A 26191-nucleotide genomic window follows, 5' to 3' on the forward strand; every position below is an offset into this window, starting at 1 on the left:
TTTGTTCGCAAATTGATGCTGAAATCCATCATTGGAAAAACGTTTTAAAACGAGTCCTGGCAGTGATTAAAAAACTCAGCAGTCGATGACTTGCTTTCAGGGGACATAATGAACGATTTGGATCATTCCATAACGGAAACTACATGATGTGTCTGGAATTACTAGCAGAATTTGATTCATTTTTAGCAAATCATATTGCTATTCGCGGAAATCCTGGTAAAGGTAATACGTCATATTTATCGTTAACAATTTGTAATGAATTTATAAACTTGATGGGCAAACATGTAACGAACAAAATTGTAAATGAAATTAAATGATGCAAGTACTTCTCTATTGTCGTTGATTCTACTCCTGATATTAGTCACGTAGATCAATTATCGTTTATTTTGAGATATGTGAAAGACTCTACTCTAGTGGAACGATTTTTGCGTTTTCTACCAAAATTAGGCCATAAATCTGAAAAAATGGAGCACGCAGTTCTCTCATTTTTGAAAAATCTTGGAATGGACATAAAAAACTGCAGAGGACAGTCGTACGATAATGCCAGTAACATTTCCGTAGCGTATACTGGATTACAAGTGTGAATAGTCAAACACAATTCTCTGGTCATATATATCCCATGTTCTGCTCATTCTCTGAATTTGGTTGGTCCATGCGCTGTTGATAATTCAAATTTAACAAAACAATTCTGTTAATAGATCCACACCGATTTTTCTCAGTATACAATGCATAAGACCTATCTTCGTTTTTGGAAGATTTGTAGTAAAGTATTCAAAAATAATACGCCACATTAGATATACCGCTAGATAAGTCACCTTTCAAATTATTCATTTTTATAATGTACAAATGTGCGTAAAATGTTTTAAACCCAGCATATGTTGAAAAATAGTTCTACTGTTAGGTACATATTGATATTATTTATTTTTTGAATAACAAAAAAATACTGTTCCAATTTTTAGTATCAATACGTTTTGGTACATAGATTCCATAACAATTTCAACAATTTAAAATCTGAAATTATTGTTTTGTACGAAAAGTCGAGCTATGGCGAAAATCGAATAAACTGAAAAGAAAACAAGCGCGATAATAGTGCAGTCGCAAATCGATCGACTAAATAAATCGTTGTACTGTTTTAGGAAGCCAAAAACCGAAGCGCTTGCGAACTTCGGCAATTCTATAATCGGCTATGAAATCGAGGAACTTTGCTGTTACACAAAAGACCAACAGTCGATTATCGATGTTATTGACGTTACCGGTTATGTAAAGGAGATTTAGAAACGAAAAAAAACAGGCCAAAAGTATTAACAATTTAATTTTCGAACGAAATATACCAAGGCTGGGCTAGTTAATGGTTTTTTTTAACTCGTTAAGTTAAGTTAATATAAAAAAAAAGTAAGTTAAGTTAGTTTAAAAGTTAACTAATGTATTTTTAATAACTTCGTTAAGTTAAAAATTAATGGGTAAAAAAATTAACTAAGTTAAAATTAACTTAATTAAAAATGTAATAATTTTCGAATCTGTAACCAAAACTAATAAAATTAATGACAAATTTGGAATTTGTGTCAAGCTCATGTGGCCACCCATATAGTATGCTAAGCAGTATTTACTGAGGATTTAAGATGGGCAGTTGACGATTTATCCAACTCTCTCCCACCCATTAAAGAAGAGGGGGGGAGTTAAAATAATATAAATACACAAACTATACAAGCCTTACTATTAGCTGCTACACATCTGACATCAGTTGGGATAGGTATCCTGGTATCCATATGAAGGTATAAACACTATCAGTATAATAAAAGACAAGAGTATAAAGCTACAAACGCATAACAACATAACAAACACTTCCCATTCTGAAATCCTGCACATGGGCCTGTATTATGGTAGACATACTATCTAAAAAATGATCCACAAGTTAAAACTTCTTGGTACCCAGTAGGTCGCCATGTTTCACACTGTTTGGTATATCACATATTGAACAATTACTAAAATTGAAATTACAATTAATAACGAATATCAGTTATCACTGATTACAATTTGATAACAAAAGTACCTTAATTAAAATGGCCGCTGATTTCGTTCTCGCCGTGTTGTGTCCACCCCCTGGTCAAACTGAACAAAGCGCTGATTAAGTCAATCGCTCTCAGAGGGAACTATATCAACAACTTACTAACATAAAAATAGAACGGTATGTGTTAAACTACTTGATCAAATCTACGAACGAAAATAACAATGAGAAAATAGATTGTTAATAAAATGACCATGGCAATATACAAAAATCAATGTATGCCGTTAAAGGTACGGTTAGGTTAGATACACGATACACCAAAGTGACATCATGTCGAAATTAGTATTTTTGCTCTCAGAGGAAGAAGTACAAAACAACCGTATCTTGTAAAATATTGCAGCTTCAAATTATAAAAATAATCTGGAAAGATATTTAAATTAAAAAAGGAAAATCTTGTAAGTAAATAAAAAATATATATTCTACCACATTAGTACAACTTAGTTTTTACCTATAGTACCTATTATTAAAATATAAATTTAAATATGAAATAGGTACTTTTGTTTTAATTTTTTAATTAATTTTAATAATTTTAGTGGACGATACTAAAAGTTTTATCACCTACATTACATGAGGGACTTATCTGATCCAGGACGTTTACAAGGCTCCGGAAATGCAAATGACCCATTTAAAACTTGCTGTCCCATATTGGATTTCAAAGTTATTCCACTATCTTCTTCTTTGCCAAAGGACCCAACTTCAACAGCAATCAATTTATAATTTGAATCCACCATCGCCAGAAGAATAATGGAAAAAAAGTCTTTGTAATTGTAGAATAATGATACTAAGTTACCCGGTCTTCGAATGCAAATATGTTTTTTGTTAATAGCTGTGGTACAATTAGGAAAATATCATTTACATGCAAATTCTTTTACAGTTTGTTTAAAATCAATGGTACGGAGTCTTTTAAAACAATTTTCAACAATTTCAATGTATTTTTTTAATAGCATTTAAGTAACAATGACTTATACGAAATGCAAATGATAGGGATCTTAAGGACTTGCCAGTTACAAGATATCTATTTAAAAAGCCATAAAACAAAATTAATATCAATAAATACCTTATAAAAATATTGAGTGAATTATGTACATACCTCAAAGTTACAGCTAATTTTTTGGCCGGCGAATTTGATTTCCTCATTCTATTGCTAGACTGTACGATTAACTCTTTTTCCACCAATGATAACAGAAATTCAAATTGGTCATGATTAGAAAAAAGTCATGAAATTTAATTTTATTATTTTTTAAATGTCTGTTGATTAATATTTCAAAAAATCCCTCAATAGCACGACTAGTCGTGTTATCGTGTCGTCCTTCCTTAAGACTGAGTAGTATGTTTTCTCGAAGACTTTAGGAGTTCAAGACAACATTATTACATTAACATATAGAGATTCGAATTACTGTAAATGTATACATAAAAATACTGTGAATTGATAAAACAACCAAATGGATGAGACCGAATGACATCGTAGTCGAACGAAAGACGAATAGATTTCAAAACTAAAAACTAAAAATGTATCGAATCATCGGGATACCACGACTGTTGTGTCAGATTTCAGACCGCACACGCATCGCCACAATCATCATTAAGCGGGAAGTCGTGATAAATTTTAATTTTAATTAAGGTTATAAATGTTATAATTAATGTTATTTTCGGATTATCCGAAAATCTAAACCAATTAGATACATAATTTTGCAACGGTAATGCTTTATAAAATAAATCATAGGATATATTGAAATATAAAGGATACGAAAAAAATGCAATGTAAATCATACAGTTTTATTCCGTATACGCTATAAGTACAACAATACGCAATATTTAACTAAGGACTAATATTACTAGTTCATATTGTTAACATAATTTATAAGAATGTAATTAATTTTACTAATATTTTTGATTTTTTTTCTTGAATACAAAACAAATACAATTAATCGTACTATTATTATACAGTTATATAAAATGCCTAAATAAAATATCATTAAAATAATATACTACAATTACGTGGATAGATAAATGCGTAACGGTGTTTACTCTATTATTACGATGCGACAGGAAACATAATATTGTTTGTAGGTTTATGCAATTATTTTTATGGTTTCGAAGATTTCGGCATAATATATTAGTTATTTAAAAATCGTTTAGAAAAAATAATAATAATAGTAAAATAAAAGATAAATAAATGAATGCTATCGGCCAACGTTATACGGTCTGTAACGTTAATGCAATGAAATGAAACTCGAAAATTATCAAACAAACTAATTATACAAGTGTTATAATTTTTATCATAAACGGAGACATTTTCAAAATTTGTCCTAAAGTGTGAAATATATTACTACCGTATAACGCGTTTACAAATCTGTGGATCTAATAGACAATAAAATTACGACGTACGTCTTACACAACAACAGATTATTAAAAGTTAAAACACAACGCGCAGCTTTATGTATGAGCGTACCAAAAAGCGGACGCGCACAACGGAACGGTACACAATAAAAATTATAATATCGTCGCGATCGTGGTGCAGCTTATCCATTGGCTTTTCGATAACATAATAATGTTACACATAATAATGGCCCTTATTTCTGGTAATGGCAATTTATTAATAATTAGTCGATTAAAATTAATATTGAATAATCGTTCGTCATAACATGACGTGTGAAATATTTAAAATAACACTATAATAATAATAATAATAATAATAATAATAATATAATTTCAATAATCTAATGCAATATAAATACTTAATAGTAATAATCGTAGTATTGTAAAATGTTTCAACGCACAGAAAATACAATAATACTTAAGCAGTGTAAATCGAATGAAACGGGTAAATAACATAAATAGGTATACGCGAGTATATGTGTGTGTGTGTGTGTAATTTGCGGCACTCGTGTTCGTTAGTACAGGTCGAAAATATCGTAAAGACATCGTTACCATTACGATATCGTCACAATAATTTTTTCAATTTTATTTCAATAATAATTATTATTATTATCATGTCCTGTTGCAGCGGTACGAACACGAGCATTCGCGGTAGTAACACTATAGTAATTATGATAATAACGATGCAGGGCGTGACGTGTTGCGGATGCGATAAAAAGTTGTAACGTCCGAGGAGGCTCGCGGGGTCCGGTGGTCGCAGGACTCGGCAGCAAAGTTCACTCGGATGGAGGCGGCGGCGGCGTAGTCGTTCTGCAAAAGTACAACAAGTGTAGGGTGATGAGAAAAACAAACGGGTTTGGAAGCTCTTTGTTAGTGAACAGTGTCGGCGGAGAGCTCGGGAGGACGAACCGCTACGTGTGCAAATGGCCCGGTCGATCGGTTAGTGACGAGTGCGCCGCGTTACCCCGAGACGACGTGACGTGTTAGTAGTAGTATGAGTGTTGGTGCTAGTAGTAGGTGGTGGTAGTGTTGTCGTGCGGCTTACCACTTATTCCACGCTTTGCGACCCACCCACCGGCTCTTGATCATGTCGGACGCCTTCTCGGCGATCATGACCACGGGCACGTGCGTGTTGCCGGACGTGACGGCCGGCATGACTGACGCGTCGGCCACGCGCAGCCTATCCACGCCGTGCACCTTGAGCTCATGGTTTACGACGGCGGCCGGGTCACTGGGCGGTCCCATGCGGCAGCTGCCCGCTTGGTGGTTCTCCGGGCCGGTGTTGCGGCGCACCGCGCATTCCCAGTACGCGTCGCACCCGAACGGCAGGTCCTCGCAGCCGGCCACGGGCGTGCGGTCCAGCTCGATGCCGTACTTCTTGAGTGCGGTCGTCTCGGACAGCCGGATGGCGATCTTGATGCCGTCGATCAGCACGGCCACGTCGTCTGGATGGCTGAGGTACTTGGCGTGGATGGCCGGGTGCGCGAGAGGGTCCGCAGTCTTGAGCTTCAGGAATCCGCGGCTCTTGGGGTGTAGCACCGCGGGTATCATCTGCACAGAGCGGCGGCCGGACTCGTTCTCGCGCTCGCCCACCTGCCCGGTCTTAGCGCAGTTGGCCAGGTAGCCGCCGAAGAAGAACTGCAGATCCGGGTTGTCGTCCACCGGGTTGGCGTACCGGGACGGCAGTACCGCGGTCACCTCACTGATGCCGGTGCCGGACATGAGCCCGTCCCGGAACAGCAGATACTCCATGGCCGTGGCCCAGTTGAGAGCGGTGGTCGACGAGTCGTTAATGTTGAAGTTGACGAAGAACGCCACGTGGTTGTGCAGGTTGCGGCCGACGCCCGGCAGGTCGCGCACCACCGGTACCTTGACCGCTTTCAGGTCATCCTTGGGACCGACGCCGGACAGCAGCAGCAGCTGCGGTGAGTTGACCGCACCCCCGCACAACACCACCTCGGCACTGGCCAACACGCGTTCCGTCCGCCCGTTACGGTGCACCTCCACGCCGTACGCGGCCATCTTGGCCGGGTCGATCAGCACCCGCGTCACCGTCGCGTTCAGCATCACGTGCAGGTTAGGTCGGTTGCGGGCTGGCCGCAAGAACGCGCGCGCCGAGCTGTACCGCGACCCGTTCTTCGACATGGTCTGCGCGATCATGAAGCCCGTGTGCAGCGCCCCGTTCAGGTCCCGCACCTGGTAGCCCAGCTCCTGGCCACCGGCAAGGATCGCGTGCGAGAGCGGCGGGTGGTACGGGAACTGGCCCACTGGCAGCGGCCCGCCCACCGCATGGTACCCCGTGTCCATCTCGGTCGCCTGCAGGTTGTCCTCCGACTTCAAGAAGTACGGCAACACCTCTTGGTAGCTCCAGCCCGGGTTGCCCAGCTTCGCCCATCCGTCGAAGTCGTGCCGGCTACCCCGCATGTACATCATGCCATTCATCACGCTCGTACCTCCCAGCACCTGTGACGAAAGATCACTTATACTTTAATTAATTACTTTAACACACACAATCCGTTTACGATCGAACGCGCGAGGGATCGGAATCGTCCGGAAAGCACGAGGTCCTACACGATCCCGGAAAGTGTGCTCGGGACAAATACTTTCCCGCGGTTGCTCATGGTCCGAACGGATATATTTTCAAGTGTTTTAAGTTTAACGATTCCGGATGCTTAGACAATGGGCATACTTCCCGTGGTTTATACTTGAAAACTATACGAGCGTGCATTATTATTTCTTTTTTCTACCTCTCAACTTTATCATATCTATAAGTGAGAGGATAAGTGTCAGGATACTTTACCGTAAGTGTTATTTCCAAATATTTCTAGACATTCTACCAAAATATTTTTTTTTCTCTTATGAACATTCTATAAGTGGATATTGAGTGAGATATTTATTTTTTAAATTTTTTAATTTATTGCGATCTGTAACAACAGGCTCGTGGTGAATTTTTCATTAAAACAGTTGCCCACAGATCTATGTCAGTACAATAAGTTGATGATTGGTAAATTTCGATATCGGTTCTAGAACGTCGGTGTAACCTGTGAACTAGCCAATGACTAGGATTTTACAGAAAGAGTTTGAAGTGGGGTTCGAACGAAATAAAAAAAAAACCATTGTCGTGAACGATACGGCGTTTTCAATTCACGAGCGTACATCTAAAGTGTGCCGTTTGTTGGGTACGTAGCACGTACATTAGACGATGGAAATATTTGTTTGTTATTATTTATTTTTATTTTTGCCTCGCTCGCGCCGTTAGTCCGTTCAAACTACAGTGGGCATATCAGCGACATAACAGTTTTGGAAATCATTTCCACTCGTTTCATTCTTTCATCCGCGCCATCATTAAGTAATATTACATCCCGGGATGTGATACGGGGATATGAGGCAGTGATATAAAGTTGAGGAATGGAGTAAGAGTGGGCCAGCTTCTATGCACCGAACCGGAAGATTAGTACCCGACCCCAATCATGAAGTCCTAGAAAAGAATCTCCCTCGTAGCATCCGGTCTACGTAAAACAGATTGCGAACAGGTAGTGGTCGATGTGGCACTCTTTCGCATGAATTTAACAAGACTACTCGGTTTGTGGCTGTGGCAATCGGGAACAAATAACGATTTACATCTTAACAGAGTGCCGATGGAGAAAATACGATCAAGGGTTTGAAGGCAACGTGCATTACGGAATCATGAAGTTGGATTATTGTAAACCTCGACGTATGTTTACGAAGAATATTTCATCCTATACTTTTGATTTTTGAATTCTATTTAAGTTAAACCATGGTATTCTATTTTTTTATTCACCAGTTCTTATTATTATTCTATTGTTCTATGATTTGTTGCAATACAGTTAGTAAAGTTGATTTCTGTAAGGGTCGTATGAAACAAATAAATAAAAACGTTCTAGGACCGTGGAGGCCTTCACCACCGAGCAGCCGCGATCTCCACCGGGGCTGGCAGTCGTTTTTTCTTCTCGTTCGTGACACACGGATTTCGACAGAACACACGATCGTAACTCGTTACGACGACGATCGTTGTAACAAGAGCGATCAACAGTGCACCCCCCCGCGATTGCGTGATAACTCGTTCTCGTGTTAAGAGAACGCGACCAATTAAATTGCGTGCGCGTCATGTGTAATAATAATGCACAATAATAACTGCGATGATAATTACACGTTGTGGTACTGTTGCGCTGTTTCGAAATCCTGATTAAACGGCCGACATAAAACCAATAGTATAATAACAATAATAATAGTAGGTGTTTGTCCAACGCTGACAGTGTAATATGGCTGATTTGACTTTTATACCGTGACGTCATCGAGAAGCGAACTCGATTGAAATCGAATCACGACTGAATCGAGTGTACGATGAACGCATATGCCGTTCATACGTCTCTTGCCTCTAACGGTCGTTCGAGGATATTTGCCGCGTTGAAACGCGTCCGATTCGATAGTGATGAGTCCGGAACGTTCGTTTATCGATTGATAGATTGTTTGGTAACCGTGCAATTATCGTTTAACGAATTTGCCGAAAAAAATCAAACGAATCTCAGCGTCTCGTCGTCCCTGAAAAATCGACCAAAAAAATCCTGGTTGTGTGAAATAAAATTTTGCAGTGCGAATCCACGAATGCGAAACTAATTCAAATGGTTTATATAACATTTTACCAAGGTAACAGTCTCGCAATGAATAGATTTGAAAAATATTGTGAAACAAATTGATCGAAAACGGAATTAGATATGATAAAAGATATGTCAAAGATATGTTAATGATGTTAATATTATTATTATTATTATCGCAATGATTGACTTTTAAAATATAACGGATTATAACACGAACAAAGAGTTTTATAATTGAATGACGTTTCTGATGATAGATGATGATGAATAGCTTGTTCGTTTTAGAATATTACCGTCCAAAAGTTTGACAAGGCTATACCAAGGAAATTGATTAAAACGTAAAAAAAGAAATGCGCTTATCGCTTCGTTTAGAATCTGAAATTTGAAAAGAGAAAATTATTCTTCCACCAAGATGTCGTCGGTAAGTATATTGAATGTTTCGATTTTTTCGTAAACTATTCGTTACTGTTAACTGCTTAACACGTAGGCTCCGAAAAGTTTTCCACCCTGAAATTTCGTCTATTCAGTCCGCTCTTGTACCGCTTGTGTACCACGGTGCCGGTGATGTAACAATAACCGTAATGATTTCACTAGTATTTGATTGTTTTAACGCAACACCACAGTGCGCGCAATATAATATTGTAATTTATGTCTCGTTCATCCCGTCGGAAAATTTGAGACAAAACGGTAGCCGAAGATTGCCTCCGGTATAATCGTCGAAACGATTTAATAATAATAACAATAACAATACAAGAGTATAACTGTGCGAACACAATGATTGATGCTTTCTAGATATCGTTTTGTGCACTCACTTATCGCACACGCGTACACGCGCAGGCATGACGTATATATAATATGCGACAGGCCGTCGTAATCGCGGGACAAGGATTAATGAACTGCAGTAATGACGTATAAATAACGAGCCTCGGGCGCGTGTTTATTTTCTTTTTCTCGTCGTCCGTATAAAGAGATTGGGCACAATAAAGTCGGGCGAAAAACTATTAGGTAGCTTAGACGTCATTCGACCCAAGTCACAATATACAATATACACACACATATACATACACACACCCGAACATATGTATAACATGTAACATCAATGGAAAGTTGAGATTCGAATGGAAAAAAAAAAAAATTTAAACGACAGATTCGTAACGGTGTTTTGTAATCGACTCGGAGACATTGTGCAGGATAGAATGTGAACGACGAATTCAAATCGAATTTTACATTCAGACGCGTTCAAATGACACCGACGGTAAACTCAGGTGCGCGGGCGTGAAACGGAAGAGGAATAATGATCGGACATACAACGGGTACTCTGCGTTGTAAGATGAGACAAAATAGAAAAAACGTTTTGCAAATTATTAGTAATTATTTACGGTTAAGCTACTTAATAACTTGTTCAGTTGATTTTTTCCGTGATGGATGGATAAGATAGATGTGTAGCCTCAACGTGCTTCACATTGTGTCCCCAAATATTCCGCACGACTGGTTCATTTGAGCGACAGAATAACACGTACGTGTTGCATAATACGAGACGATGATTTATTGCATTATCGTCTGACGATGTTTATCGCGGCAACAAAGACGATACGGTATAGTATCGTAATGATTTTCAATTATGATCTACCGACCTGGCGATTCCGGCCGTAAATTAGAGATTTCTTTTTTTAGGTTTCTAAACACAAATTTAAAATCCCCGTTCAGTTCATCTATTAATTACCAGTATATAGTTTAAATTGTTCATATAAGGATATACAATTTTATTCATAGTGACCGGTATAAAAAAAAAAAAATAGGAATATCAAAATTTGTGTACTTATTACGGGATTTCCTCCGGCCAACATTAAAATATTAGTCCCGAAGTAAAAAATTATTTAATTACAAATTAAGAGATTGCATTTGTCGCGTTTTCTACACATCATAAGCAAAAACGAGTTAACAAATTTTTATTTTATAAGTTAACAACACTTATAGTCAAACATACGTTTAAAAATCAAGAATTCGGTTCGCTCGTAGATTACCCTTTACTAACTTTTTTTTTTTTCTTTGATTTTTCATCCCACGTTGTCAACGTTTGTTTTTTTATCAGCACCTTGATTCATATACTATGATTGATTGTATACGTGTGCGTGTTCGGAGCGGATTAATTAATCAGCAATCACTGCACGCCGAACGGATTACGATAGACAAATGGGTAATTATTATCGGGCTAGGTAAATTGAGTCCGCGATATTTTCTGTACATTTTGAAAGCGATAAATTTAGTCCCGAGAAAAAAAAGATATTAGGTAAGTTGGGTCCCGGGGAAAAAAAGGTAGTAGATAAATTGAGTACCAACTACTAACTACCTGGCCGTAGTCGTTTTACAAATAACAATTCACACTGTTTTTATCGGTTATCGATTCCATTGTGATCTAATAATCTCGTAACGTTGTAACTTTAACTATGTCTGATTAAGATACGTATATAGGCATATACGTACATTAGTTTGTCGTATATCGTGTGTCAGTTATCAATTAACACTAATATTGATAATAGTTCTTATGATTACACACAGACACGAGTGTACGAAATTTGATATTTTCTCTATATTTATGTAGCGTGCATTGCGTACTGTACGTCGATTTGAGTTTGTCAAATTAGTATCTTTTAAGTTTTTAACGAAAATTATTTACCTTGGACTTAACCTACTACCTTTTTTTCCTGGGACCCAAATTACCTACTACCTTTCTTTTCCGGCTGCATCAAAATTGCATGCCAAGTCTAAGGGGTCTGCCCGAATTGCATGCCACGTCTAAGAACTGTATGTCCGAATTGCATGCCGATTCGATTTTAGCAATTTTTTTTATTATTTATTTTTAATATCCTGGGATGCTGTATTTTATCAATCCATTTTTCCTCTCATTTTGACATCGATTCTACCTTTCTTATCTATAATAGGTGATATTTCAGAAATTACATCATACAATTTTAAAGTTAATCATCCATACAACTTTATTTCTATAGTCAATACTCTATCTTATCGATATAATAATATTGTTATCTGGTATTGGACATCATTAAATGTCTATACATACGTACGTATATGCACCTATAGCTTAAAAATTAAATTATAAAAATTTCTAAAAATAAGCTAAATACTAAATTGCCCAGCCACATAGCAATTTTTAAAAATTCGCCCAAACGCATGACTTTCCGGCAGTAATTTGGACATACACCTCTAAGACGTGGCATGCAATTCGGACAGAACCCTCTGAAACCTGGCATGCAATTCGGACACACCGTCTTTTCCCGGGACCCAACTTACCTACTGCCTTTATTTTCCTGGGACCCAATTTACCGAGAAAAGGTTATTTAGAACCCAATTTACCAACTTCCATTATTATTGTGGATAAACGTCATGGACGGCAAATCAAAATCGCTGCATCGCGTTTGTTTCCCATTTAAACTCGTCTCGGACGAACGAATTAGTTTTCGCTAAGGTTAAATAATTTATAAATAAAAATTCAAAAACGGCGCCCATACCGATAAATCCCGGAAGATTAACGGTTTTATAAAAACTTACGGTTACTTATTTTTTAATTTTTTATCATGCAATACTACTGTGAAGCTATTACGTTATACGGGATTGTGGAAGTGGGCTAATGCCAGTCCTTGAAATCCTATCGAAACAATAATGATAATAATAATAACAAAATATTCTAAACGAAGCGAATATCAACGATCTTGAGATATTTTGTTCTAGTTATACTTGTATAACGTCATGCGTAAACTGTGTAATAGCTGGTTTGCTTTGCTCGCGCATAAACAAGTAATTTAGTTTCTGTGCCGTTCGAATAATTTTTCCACATTTTCGTGGAATCGTGTTTTCACATCATCCAACCATGAATGCCATTACTTAAAAACAATTCAATCAGAAAATACTAATCACTGTTTCGCGCTGGATCGATGCGACATAGAACAATTATTATTACTGCGTCGAAGGATACGAGCATTGCAAACCCCCTCCGCCTTCGAATGTTTCGTCAACGTAGTGCAACAAGCGTAATGTAACCGTTATCGAAACCATGTGCGCATAAATAATAAATATACGTTTTCTAATATTCTAGCAATTGCAAATTTTAACAATGTACCTACCCAAGTATAATATATGATATCACGAGCTAATAGATTCCAAAATGAATGGTATAAGCGTATTTTGGTGCATCTGATCTCGAACACGTTGAAACTAAACGAAAAATTATACAAATAAATACAGGACCTGCCTGTTAGTTTGTTGGCAAAAATATGACATTCCATACCGTTGTGGATTAACGTGTATATGTGTACATATTCTAAATATTATTCAGCGACCAAAAAAAGTGGTTTTCATCATTATTTTTTTCTCTTTTTCTAACTATACACCTACACACACAAACATACACATACACACATACATACACTTGTATTTAATCCGCTTGATAGTGGAGATACGGGGCTCACATAAGAATTGGTTTGTGGGGTGGTCTTGGATCAAAGAACCCCGTCTAGATTATTTTCCTAGTTGTGCAGCAAAAATGAATCCACATGCAACTCTTCCATTATTGTGCAACATTATGTATTAATTATAGGCATATGATTTGTAATGGGATAAAATATTATGAAACCAATTATTGGATTTTCGATTGAAAAAAAAATTGAAAAAATTGAACTTCAAAAAGTTTCAAAACTAAATTGTTTCATAAAATTGCTATTTTAAAGAAATAGAATTAGAATAAGGCATGTAAGTACGAATTTGATATGGCCTCCTACTGAAAAATTACACTAAAACGAAACCGTTGGAAGAAAAGATATTTCCAACGGAAAATATACGTTCGGGTACTCTGTATGTATTGAGTCGGCAGTATGATAGAAACATTATGAAAATTACGCCTATATTATTATTATTATTATTATTTTTTTTTTGATGATGACACTGTTGCGCATAATATTATACGCAGATAGTGAGCGCGTGTGTATAGGTTACAAATAGATACGTTTTCACAATTCGGTTTTTTTTCGCTTTTAAACGTGTCGACGAGCAAGCGGATTTCTTTTCATAGACTAATTAAGCAACAGTGGCGGTTTTCAACTAGCGCAGTGTAATTATAATCAACAGTAATGATAATTGGAGACAGCGGCCATTATTCGTACGCTTAGAGGCGATGAGGAACGCCAAATATTATAATACTATATAATGAACAGTGTTGGGAATAGATAATGCAAAATTTATCTAGATAAAGATGAAAGATACTATGTCCATATTCATCTAGATAAAGATAATAGATAAAAAAAATTAAAATATCTAGATAAATTAAAAGATTTCATTTTTATCTGGATAAAAAAAAAATATTTTCAAAAAATGTTATTTTTTGGTCAATATTTCATATTCTAATAATATCTATGAAGACTCAATTATAATCATTATTATCAATAGGTATCTAGGTGTTTAATGTTTATTGTAGTAATGTAGTGTATGTACCATTAAGCAGTATTTATATATAATGTACAGTATTCAATGATAGTTAATCACTAAAATGTTACACAAAAAAAAAAAATAATAAAATTTCTCTGTACGTATCAGGATGAATACAGAATACATAAAAAATTATTTTAAGTCAACAATTATTTTCCATATAACATTAATTTGATGATTTTCATTATTACGACTTAAGTAATTATTAAGTAATTACGACTTGATGGTTTCCAAGAGTTAAGTAATGACTATTCAGCGTATGAGTTACATGTGTATACTAAAATCAAATACCTACTATATTTGGAACTTCCACGGAAAAATAAGAAATTAAGTTTAAAAATACCAAAAATATTTTCCCGACATGAAAATACAAACGAAATGTCATACCAAGAAATAATAATATCTTATTAATAATACACGAAATATGATTATGAATATAAAATCTATATGTATAAAAGAAAGTTAAGTTATTTACAGAATTTATAATTCAAGAACGGCTGGACCGATTTTGAAGATTTCTGATTTATTGGATTCGTCTCCATACAAGAATAAAAATAACTCTAATCTTGGCAAGAATACAGACAATTATCTAGATAAGTAAAAATTTTATCTTAGATAAGTAATTAGATAACTTAGCGTTAATTATCTAGATAAGATAAGAGATGACAAAAAATTTATCTAGATAAGTCCCAATACTGATAATGAGTACTGTAATTCGCACAGACCTGCGACGGTCGTCCTTTTTAGAAAATTAATTTTGGAAAGATTTATAAAACGATAGATTTCCGTGGTGAAATTTGCATGATTATAGTATTACTAATTCAAGCGAAGTATAGTTATTGTGTATGTTTCCGTTTGTTGTATTTATTTATTTTTTTTCCCCCTGTCACGAAAACAATATCTTATAGTGGCTTGAGATCAAAAAACGATATCTGTCGACACGAGTCCGTCTTACAACACCGCACAACCTCGGTCGGTTTTATACGGACCAACGATCCTGATTCGAAAACCTCGCTGAAAACGAAATGCTGACCTGAAGGTTTTAATCAAACCAATATTATGGTCACTTCAATTTCTGCAAAATCTCGGAATCGTACGCATCAAATGAAATGTTACGTTAGAGGTTAATGCGATGTGATGTTCATTAATTTATTAAATAAGATTTATATAGAAAAATAAAAAGCCAAGGACATTTTATAATACTATTAAAATGCGTATATTGTTTATATATCTATTATTAGATCACGACACATTTATGAAAAACTGTTTTTTTGGACGATTTAAATGCCCAGAGTGATTTTCTAATGTTTATTTTTTTTTCGTTCAATGCACATGCTTTTAAACAGAATAACACGATTCGAAATCAATATTTCACAACATTTAAGCGAAAATGGCAGTACTAACATATTTTTTTTTATTTTAAATACACAATAGGAATGAAAAATAAAAATAAAAACGACTACTGACCCAATATGGTTAATTTTAGTATTCGATTATATTATATTTATTTATTATAATTTATATTATTATACTATTATTGTACTATAAAATTGTGTATATTTCAAATTTCAGATAAGTAGAATGAAAAATCACTGCAGAGTGCAGAGACAACGAATAACATTTCGGCACTCTATTCCGGTCGTTAAAAACTTTTGACTAAGTATCAATTGCCTATACACAAATAATTATACGTGTTCGATATAAATCCGCTTTTATATAAATCCGTTTCCTAATTGGAATTATATTATTAAAAATGTTTATTATTTTGGATCGGGTTGGGCAACCGTTTTCTGGGAAGAGAGTTGCAGGTATCGCATGTTGATCTTGATATAATTTTTTACGGGTCAGCGACGACGACGATGTCGAAACAATCCTCTCGTTAAAAATCATATACGTATACGAACCGTTGTGTTTTCCTTATATAAGTCGTCTCGACCATAACAATAATTCGATCGTCGCTAATACGGCGGTAATCATCGTTGGAAAAACGCGCTCATCGATCGCATTCCTTGGTTTTAGACTATACGTCGTTTTGTAACAATAAGCTAGCCACGATTTCTCGCTATGCAGTTAGGTTCGCGAAATCTCGGAATCCCGCCCTCCGACGAGAGGCGGTTCACCAGCGACGACGCTCGTGGACAACACGATGTTGTACGGTAAAATAATAAAATATGATCGCTGTTATTAACCCATCGGTTTATCGGCCGCGGTCGGCACAGTGCACGATTCATGCTACAGGTATGTTACCTTTCCTCTGGGCCAGTTACAACGTCTTTCCTCATTGCCTAAACACGCCATTTCCTCGGGTTCCGTGTTGAAACTCCAGTCGATTGACGAGCCTAAGAAGTTGAGGAACATCGACGGGACCTGCGTACCGGTGGGCTCATCGCCGCCGGCTTCGATCAACAGCACTTTCCATTGCGGCACCTGTAAAAAAATACAGATCAGTAAAAACGATCACGTGCGACGTTATAGTGGCAATGATTATATTTTATATCTTTGCGATCATAACAAGACAGAGGGCTTGGACACCGGAACAACGTTTTATTGTTCTTATACTCATCTGAATGTACAGGTAAAAATCAAGTAGGACCTGTACATATCAAGAGAGATTTTTTAAATTTTTTAAAAGATCTTACCACAGTGTTACGCGTTACGAGAAATAAAAGTAAGATGCGTTGGAATTGATAAGACATGTAGGGCGGTAAGTGGGATAATTTCGTGTCACAGCGAGTTTTGCGGTATGGGAGTGAGAAAATTGCCGTTGAACGAGTATTCGTAAAATCGCAGAAATTAATTTTTGGAGATTACAAGTGATGATAGTGATTAGATCGGAGTGGACAGTCCACGTCTAAAGAGCTGACAACAGTATGATCAAGACGGTACTTGTGAACAAATTGGACAGAAAATGACCAAGTGGTAGACAGAAGCAATGGTGGTTGGGTTTAGTAAAAGAGTACATGCAGAAGCTAAGACCCGATTAGCATGGGGACATGAACCATATATATGATTGAGATTAGTGGAAAACTTTGGTATTAACAGCGATAGGCCTGAATGGTTTGTAATGCTTAAAAAAAAAAAATAGAAGAGAATTAGCAGGATATTTGGAAAGAAGTTAGTTTAAAAAGTCTTAATTGGCTAAGGAGACAAAGGCTAATTCGATACGAAAATTGTGAAGGACAGATCGTTAACCAACATTATGTATACTATTGTATTTTTACAAGTTCGTACAGGCCACCAATAACAATATGATAACCATATTGAAAAAGAACTCCGAATTCTACACGAACACATTGGTTACTATATTGTGAGTACAAAGAAAATATATTTATTCTTAAATGTAAAACGGACGAGCCAAGAAACTAAAAATACATGTATTTGGACTCGCTATCGATTTACTCACGAAACTTGAAACTTAACATTTTTTTTTAACTCTACTTGCATTTTGAAAATATTTAGTTTTCATTTAAGATCTGGTTGAGTATGGATTCGTATGAAAAATATTATAAGGCTATAACATGTAACCATAGAATTTGGCCTAACCAGGAATTATCTTTTCCTGGGCGGATGAGCCGTTCCAAAACCTTCAGGCTAGTTACGAAACGCGTGTTACGAATCGTTAACCATTTTCGGGTTAATCGAGATCTCTACAGATCGTTTTGGAAATACGATGGCGGTGGGTGGCGGCGGTACGGGACAATATTAACGCGCAGTTCTGTGATTCTGAATCGAAAACCCATTACGGATGGCTTTCGCCGGGTTTCGAGCAATGTCCACCGCGGTGTAATGTTTTGCACATCTGTCGTCCGCACACGTGTACACCTTCTGAAAAGTGTTTGACAATCAAATCATAATTATAAGTACATCGCGCACGAGAAATCTCCGAGAAAGTGTATAAATCTATATTATTCTCGACGTTTCGGTTTGGCGGCGTCTTTTTTCATGACAACCCAGCATGAAAACTCGTGGTCTTATTGTTGGCTTATAACCACGTCGTGTCATGTGCACCGCTTTATGAAATTCATCAAATTAAACGATTTTTTTTCCACGCGTAAGACACGAACGCACAACTCCCTGTGATATATAATTTCCGTACACAGTGTTTAACATTAAGGTACAACGTTCAGTGGCGTACCTTTAAAACATTATTAACTTTTGATATCAAACACGATTATTATCAGTGAAAATTAAAAATATTTATAATTTACATTATTTAAGCTCAACAATTAATTTGCATTATGGCATCAAAAAACTTCTCGGGAGGGGGAGGGGCAAAATCCCCTGTTGCCCTTCCTTCCCCACAGGTACGCCACTGACAACGTTACGGTTTTCGAACGCTGATTGAATAATACTTTGGCAACTACCCTTGTATTGTCATAGTACGCCAATCCATCCATGCGAGAACACTACCCTGTGTTACCGGAAAAACCGTTGATTTCGGTTGCGTAGTCAGTGTTGTCATAACAATATGTACAAAGAGATTACTCGTAAAACATCACTTTTTCGAAGTGACCGACGAATAAAATGGTTTTATCGGAACGTCTGGAGATGCCCTAGAGGGGACATGCAGATCCGCTAAATGCTCGTATAATGTTTACACTTCTGTAAATCAATAGACCGATTTAAACGAACGGGTAATATTAATTTATCATTATTGTATCGTTATGCGAATAATAATATTTATAATAACGATGGCTTACAGTAAATGGGTATTTTATACAAAACCACATTTTTTTCAGGAGGTTGGTTGATATCAACATTTTTCGAACTGTAGCTAAGTTTGGAGAAAACCATGAGAGGTAAGAACTGAAATTCGAGAGAAAACATGGTGCTCGTTGACATCACGCTTAAATCACTGTTTATTTACCTCGCTGAGTCTGCTCGCCACCACGCTGCCCGCGGACCCGCCGCCCACGACGATGAAGTCGTACTCCTTGTCCGGAAACGCTCTCGGCAAGGGACGGCCGCATGGGTCCTCGATGTCGCACTGCGACCTGATGAACACCTCCAGCAAGCCCATGAATAACATGAAAGCCGATCCGCCGCACGTGCTGGCCAACGTCGGACCTGGTTGGGTGACCGGACAGTTGCAGTTGCTACTCATCTTTGCGGCGACGTTACAATCTAAAACCATATAGGGTTGTACGATTTTAAAAAATATTTTCAACAGACCTCGTGCCTTTCCTTTCCACGTTGCGATAAATTTGACGTTATGTATCATTAAAATATATTTTTTTAATTAAAAAAAAAAAAAAAAAAAAACAATAATACATACAGGTGTACGATTTGTGACCCGCAATAGTCAATAAGTAATACGTACGCGGCAGAAAGTATGACTACAAGACTATTTGACAGGAAGAAGTAACGGCGGAAGATTCGTCGAATTCTATATTTCTATACATTTTTTATGTTTTTTCTCGGTGGTGCTCGGTAAAAACTCACGAAGTTAAAATTATCAAACTGAATTAAATTTAATCGCAAATAAGAAAATGACCGATATTTTGCATAATATTTGAAAGAAAATAAATTACTTTGTAAAGAAATAAACGATTACAAATTATAAGTTGTTGTGATTTAGCATATTTTTTCCCGAGCGCCGCCGATTTATTGGATAACAATTTTTTCGACAAAAACAATATTCCTACGATTATCATAAAACGCAAGTATTTTAAGCGGTCGATTCAACTTTCTAGTTTTCCCAGTTGAAAGCATTTTCTTCGGAGGCCAATCGAATGGCCGTCGATGGAATAATATCGGTAAGTGCCATACCATCGTCACTATCCTATTGTCGAGATGCTTTAGGAGTACATGATGTTGAATGTACGTGTTTTATGCGCGCTGCGACGCCGACGTAAATAGATCGTTGCGTAAAATATGATTGATTTTGTTACCTGGCTAAAATTATGTTCGAAGTTCGGTCGTTCCTTTTCGGACCCATCGACAGACGCGTACACGTATAATGAAATACGAATACGTTTGTACGTCGTCTTGCGATTCTGCGTAGAAACTTTTTTCGACATTTTACGCCGCCGCGTTTATTATTACATGTATATTTTCGGAGACCGTTGTAAAAAATAATAGCGACGTAACGTGTAATCATTTTATTTACCGTAACCAATTATTGCTGTTGTTATTTTTTTTTTTATGCACGATTTTCAAAAACCGATGGACATGTTATGTTATCAGTGTTCTTTTTTTTCTTGCGGTTAGCTCAAGGTTGTTTCGCGGACGGGATACGCGCGCGTGTATCAAAATGAAAACCACCGACTCAATATCTAGGGAATAACCTTTCCAATGTTATTACGTTATTATTCTATTTTTTTTTTTTTTTTTTACTGTCTCAATTAATATTATAATCTAACCTAACCTGTTCGGCCGGAGCGCCGTCCGAAACGTGTGAGTGTATACTCCCGTATTATTATTGTTAATATTATAATTAGAGACCGAAATTATATGCACTAAAAATGTGGCAAATATGCAAAGCAAAAGAGTCAAAATATGCGTTAATACGCACAAATAATTGAAAAATATGCTCAAATATGCATCATAAATTTATATTACTTTACCAACTACAAATTTAATAGATTTATAACATAACAAATATAACAAAATTGGGAGTGTTGGACCTTTCAGCATCAAATTAAATTAAATCAACAAAATATTTAAGTATATATAAAAAAATATTTAAATGTAAAGAAACCATTATTTTTTGTTTTCATAACAATTAATTACAATATACATTTCCATATTTTGCGGGGTCATGTTGGTTCTTTTTTAAGTGAATATCACTTTGTAAGTACTAAACGACCATTCGACGTCCACAGATATTATAGGTGCATATTTCATACAAGTACTCATCATGGGTGTAAAATTTGGTGGTAAGAAACTTTCTTTTTTCCGGATAAAACATCTGATATATGTTTCAATATTTTAAAACCACTATTTTTGGGTATTAAATCAGAAACTTTCTCTTTAATAATTCTTCCATTATTTCCAGATACTATTTCCATGTTTAAAATAGTTTCATTAACAATTTTTGTCGTATCAAACAATGATAAATTAGATGACCTTAATTTTTTAATAATTTTAACAAATATAAAAAAATTAGTTTTAATAAATGTAAAATCAGTTTTAACAGATTCTAACAGGCATATTTTCACATTTTTTTTGTACTGACTATATTTTTTTCTTTCAATTTTTCAATGATAATTAATTTTAAGCTGTTCAAAATTATTAGCACAAAAGGTAGCTGCTTCAATCCGAGTACCCCACCTGGTGAGTAAGGTTCTGGTGGTAAAGCTACATTTGGCATGACATATTTGTAGATTTCTATACGAAAAGCTTTTAAGAACAATTTTTTAAAATTATTTACCAGTGTATTAACATTTAGAAATAATTCTCTCACATTTTCAGCAATTTTTTAAAGCATATGTGCTAGGCATGTGACATGTATCATTTTAGGGAAAATAAATTTAATGTCTTACCTGCCTTTATCATATATGGAGCTGCATCTGGTAATAATAGCAAAACTTATTCGTCATTACCACCACTTGGTCACAAAATTCTTAAGCCATCATTAACAAAATGTGCAATAGTAGAATGATTTGATTTTTCTAGTTTTTTTTACTAGCAATTAAAAATGAATTGCAAGAGATTTCACTACTTAACGCACCTATTAAAATATTAGCTATGTAGGTACCATTAATATCTGTTGTTTCGTTTACAATTAAAAAAAATATACGAATCCCCTACTTTTTCTCTTATGTATTTTATTATTTTATTATAACGTGGCTCGAGATAAAATTGTGAAGTAAACTCTCGTCTGGTATATGTTGATTCGTGTATTTTAGCAAGAAATCTCTAAATTGTGGAACTAGGAGTTTAAACCATGGTATGTTGGCAGCTACTAAGCTCAAACAGAGATCTTCATTAAAATTATTGGTTTTAGATTTGTAAACATTTTCCAATAGCATTTGTTTTTTATTATTTAAACTTCATTTCAAGGAATCAGTATAAAAAGATGTATGAACATGTTGTGTGATTTGAAATTTTTTATTACACGGTACTTGGAGATTTTGTCATACCTGACAATAGATTACGTTTTCATTAGTTGTGAATACAATAGTGTCTCTATTATATGGTTCAATCCACTGGTTTATCGAAGTCTTAATATTTTTTCGTATTTTAGACATTTTTTCAAATTGTTTTTAATTCACGCAAAATACGTAAAATAAGAATAAAAACTTCACTTAACCGTATATTAAACGTGATAATATGTATACTAATAGTTACTACACATGACAAAATAGATCTATTTTGTCAATATTGTCATGCTACTGCACTAATACATGAAACGGTAAAACATAGTGAATTTAAAACAGTATATCACTTTTCAAATTTGCAGCGTAGCCAATAAATGAATACTTAATTTTTACGCAACTTTAAGAAGTAACCTTAAAATTTATTTATCAGATAATAGTTTATCAACATGGTATCGAATTCGAAAAGATAAAATTCTATATCGTGTTAATAGTAATTGAAAATTCCAATTTCCAAAATAAAAACATGAAATAATTTGATTATTTACTATGATATGAATAAATATAATTTACTTAACTTTCTACTAAAACGATATAATTTAAAATATAAATTATGAATTGAATAATTTTAAATTTTGTATATACATGACATTCATTTTTCAAGTAACTCCGATGGACCAACTGTCCAAAAGTCCAAATCAAGGTCTAAAAAGAGAAAAAAATTTCCAAGAGGCCAATTTTGTTAACAAATATTAACTGTGGGTCAGCTGACCCCCTGAACCCTCCTAGATCCGCCACTGGAATTTATATTTTCTGTCAAAAAACAATTCCTTTTTTGCGTAATGATATTTCCAGCAGTTGAAAAACATCCTTCAGAACTGACAGATGTCGCTGGTATTGCTAAGTATTTATTTTAACTTTTAAAAATTATAAAAATAGTTTATACCGACTCACATTTCGCAGTGAAAACTTTGAGAATAATAATTTCTAACTGATGGGTATTTTCAATTTCGTTGTCAGATCTGGAAGTATTATTATTAAACTATTAAATTAAGCATAAGGTAAAACCAGAGTGAGGATTATTGTACATCAATAAGACGATTGTATCGTAGGACAAATTTAACAATATAGATAAAAAAATTTCTATTTATAAAAAAAACGTTTTGTATAATATAAATTAAATTTTGTATTTTCTAAATACATACAAAATTAAGAAAAACCCGTGTGTATGTATATATTTACACGTGATTGATATATGAGAATCCGTTTATATGTACGTAAAAAAAAACACGGGTAAATACATGGTTAACAGAATCCGTGTACACGTGTACTTTTAATACTCGTTGGAAATCGTAAGCCCTAATATACATTATATAATATGAGTATTGGTGTACGCGCGATGCATGATATTATTATTATCGATTAACTTCTCGGAACAATTATTCTTATCTACACGATGACGATGGACAAAAAGGATAAGTTGCAGGTATTGGAAATCCGCGGGCCGCCTTGCCGCACAATACGTATTGGCGGTGAATAATTATAATTGTTAATTACTCCACCAAAACGCAACATTTTAGAAAATTCTTAATGCACGTGATAATATGAGAAGAACCTCTATTCCAAATTTCAAGTCCGTACGTTGCGTAGCTTTTGAGATACACGATCAGTGAGTAAGTGGTATTTGGATTTTATATGTATAGATAAGCATCATTTTTCATTATAAAGAACTATTCTAGCCATAGAGATAGACCTATTAACTTAAGTTCCATAATTCTAGTCGAAATATTTGTAAATCGTGATACGTGAATAGTGATACGTGCGATAAGTGCTAAGTCAGAAACTCAAGTCATTAATCATAACCGTAAACAGCAGATTGCAGTATAATATTATACTAAATTCTACTAATTCTATTTAATTACCTACAGGCTACAAGTTACAATTAATTGAATTTCCTAAACGTTAGTTACTGTTTCTTTTTACTATGGGTCGACCTAATAATGTCTAACATTATTGATCTTACATTCTTATTATATTCCGGCAGTTATATATTTAACAATTATGTTAACACCATAACATTTTTGTAAAATACTGTATTATACAATTAAAAAATAAAATACGGTATTTATACATCACTGCACAATAGTGATCATTTACTTCGCACACATACGTATGACAAATTGCCTATACTCAACCCCTTAAAAACTACCAGGATCAAATCCCCTTAAGGTAAAACACGATTGCGTACGTTCGTTATCGGCGATACCTTTTTAAGCTACACGATTACGAACGATTTTACATGATTTTTAACTACACGATTGTGTACGAAGTTTTAAGCGTTGATGTCAATTTTCATACAGGTATTGGTGTATACCACATTCCTATGCGAGTGAACTCGAAAAAGTCAAAATAAATACTTTGTATTTTATCGATTTTATGGTAATTGATAATTTTATGTTTATTGTTAATAATATCAAATATAACGAAATTTCGTTATTTTCGTTATATTATATGGTATTTTCCGAGTTTCAGTTAAAGTAGTAGTATATTATAGATGTCAGGGAATTCAAATTTAAGCATTTTCAAATAATTTATGAACAATAATTTTATTAAAATAAAAACTGTCAATTTTATTTATTAATTAATTACTTTTCTTTTATTTATTTATCCTTATTTTATTTATTATTTCATTATTAATTTTTTTTATGAACTATTATAGAACTGTACATGTATTCTTATTAGATACGAGTATACGGTGAAATTAGTAAATTTGACAACGTTGCATACAATTTCATATGCAATCGTATTTATTTATTTTTCTTACCCACCTTTTTGTTACTCATCTACAAACGTACGCAATCGTGTTGTCAAAAAGGACAAACGTACCCAACCGTTTTCTACCCATTTTTAAATACCGATCGTCCGCTGTGAATTCGCGCACACTATCGACTCGACCGGATAACGGCTAGACGTGCCGTAAATATGCAGTACGTCTTTTGCAACATTTGAAAGGCGAAACGAAATAATAATCGAACGCAAACTCTACTGCAAAGGTCTTTACGGTGTGAACACGTATCGTTTACCGTTCGCCGAGTGGATGTTTTGCGCGCACGACTACACTCGTACACTTTCGACCGTCGCACGTCTGTGTTCGTTCGCTGTATTATACACGCACGCGAATGATAACCGTATGCACCCAGCCTTAGCAACGCCGACTGCCGTTTCCGGATGGGAACACACAAAACCTCGGACAAGAAACGTTCCGGTCCGGCAAACGACGAAAATCTTTTCGGATCTCGGCGAGCGTGCAATGTTATACAATGTTCGTCCGGAACACCGTACGATACTGCGCGATGTCGGTCGGTCTACTTAGGATCGGGTATCCGATCGTGGCTGGATGGAGCTACGTAACAATTATGCAGGTCGGGTGTTTGTATTCGTTGGGAATTTTTTTTCGGTTTATCAGTTTAGGCTCGTTGTGTAACTGTGTGTGACATTTTCTAATGCGATTGTATTAGAAACCGTCTAAAATTAAATAAACGGTATTTTGGTTTTTAATTATAATTTCGAGTGTTCAAATTTCCAAAACAATATAC

At 35.4% G+C, this 26191-nt stretch overlaps 2 protein-coding genes and 1 pseudogene across 4 annotated transcripts in view; all 3 read right to left on the minus strand.

Moving 5' to 3' along the window:
* Positions 1-2628: 2628 nt before the first annotated feature.
* LOC112681804 lies at positions 2629-3202 on the minus strand. Its single transcript, XM_025552119.1, has 3 exons — positions 3156-3202; positions 3034-3080; positions 2629-2891 (listed from the first exon to the last, which is right to left on the minus strand). Exons 1-3 carry the CDS (start codon positions 3200-3202, stop codon positions 2629-2631), a joined length of 357 nt encoding a protein of 118 aa, XP_025407904.1.
* A 1594-nt stretch (positions 3203-4796) lies between these two features.
* LOC112681773 (glucose dehydrogenase [FAD, quinone]) overlaps positions 4797-26191 on the minus strand; it is a 48826-nt gene continuing 27431 nt past the window's right edge. Inside the window, exons 2-5 of one of the 3 annotated variants that reach the window (XM_025552086.1) lie at positions 19424-19680; positions 16804-16983; positions 5490-6907; positions 4797-5254 (exon numbers count right to left, since the gene is read on the minus strand). In XM_025552086.1, coding sequence (XP_025407871.1) covers position 5254; positions 5490-6907; positions 16804-16983; positions 19424-19660 — 1836 coding nt within the window. In that variant the 5' untranslated portion in view covers positions 19661-19680 and the 3' untranslated portion in view covers positions 4797-5253. Of the gene's footprint in view, positions 6908-16803; positions 16984-19423; positions 19681-20447; positions 20551-26191 lie in introns of those variants that run through there. The other 2 variants (XM_025552085.1, XM_025552084.1) reach the window with 2 other exon arrangements.
* Positions 20012-22748, minus strand: LOC112681805 (annotated as a pseudogene).

Source organism: Sipha flava, unplaced genomic scaffold, assembly GCF_003268045.1.
Source record: "Sipha flava isolate LNK unplaced genomic scaffold, YSA_version1 197_pilon_pilon, whole genome shotgun sequence".
In the NCBI taxonomy this organism is placed as follows: domain Eukaryota; kingdom Metazoa; phylum Arthropoda; class Insecta; order Hemiptera; family Aphididae; genus Sipha; species Sipha flava.

What these genes read in the sequence shown, in the direction of transcription:
- LOC112681804 (XM_025552119.1), bottom strand. Translation starts at nt 3,202, where the DNA reads ATGAGGAAATCAAATTCGCCGGCCAAAAAATTAGCTGTAACTTTGAG. An exon ending in AAATTAGCTGTAACTTTGAG is followed by an intron (nt 3,081 to 3,155) that starts GTATGTACATAA and finishes CTTTTTAAATAG; the next exon opens with ATATCTTGTAACTGGCAAGT. An exon ending in ATCCCTATCATTTGCATTTC is followed by an intron (nt 2,892 to 3,033) that starts GTATAAGTCATT and finishes ATTGTACCACAG; the next exon opens with CTATTAACAAAAAACATATT.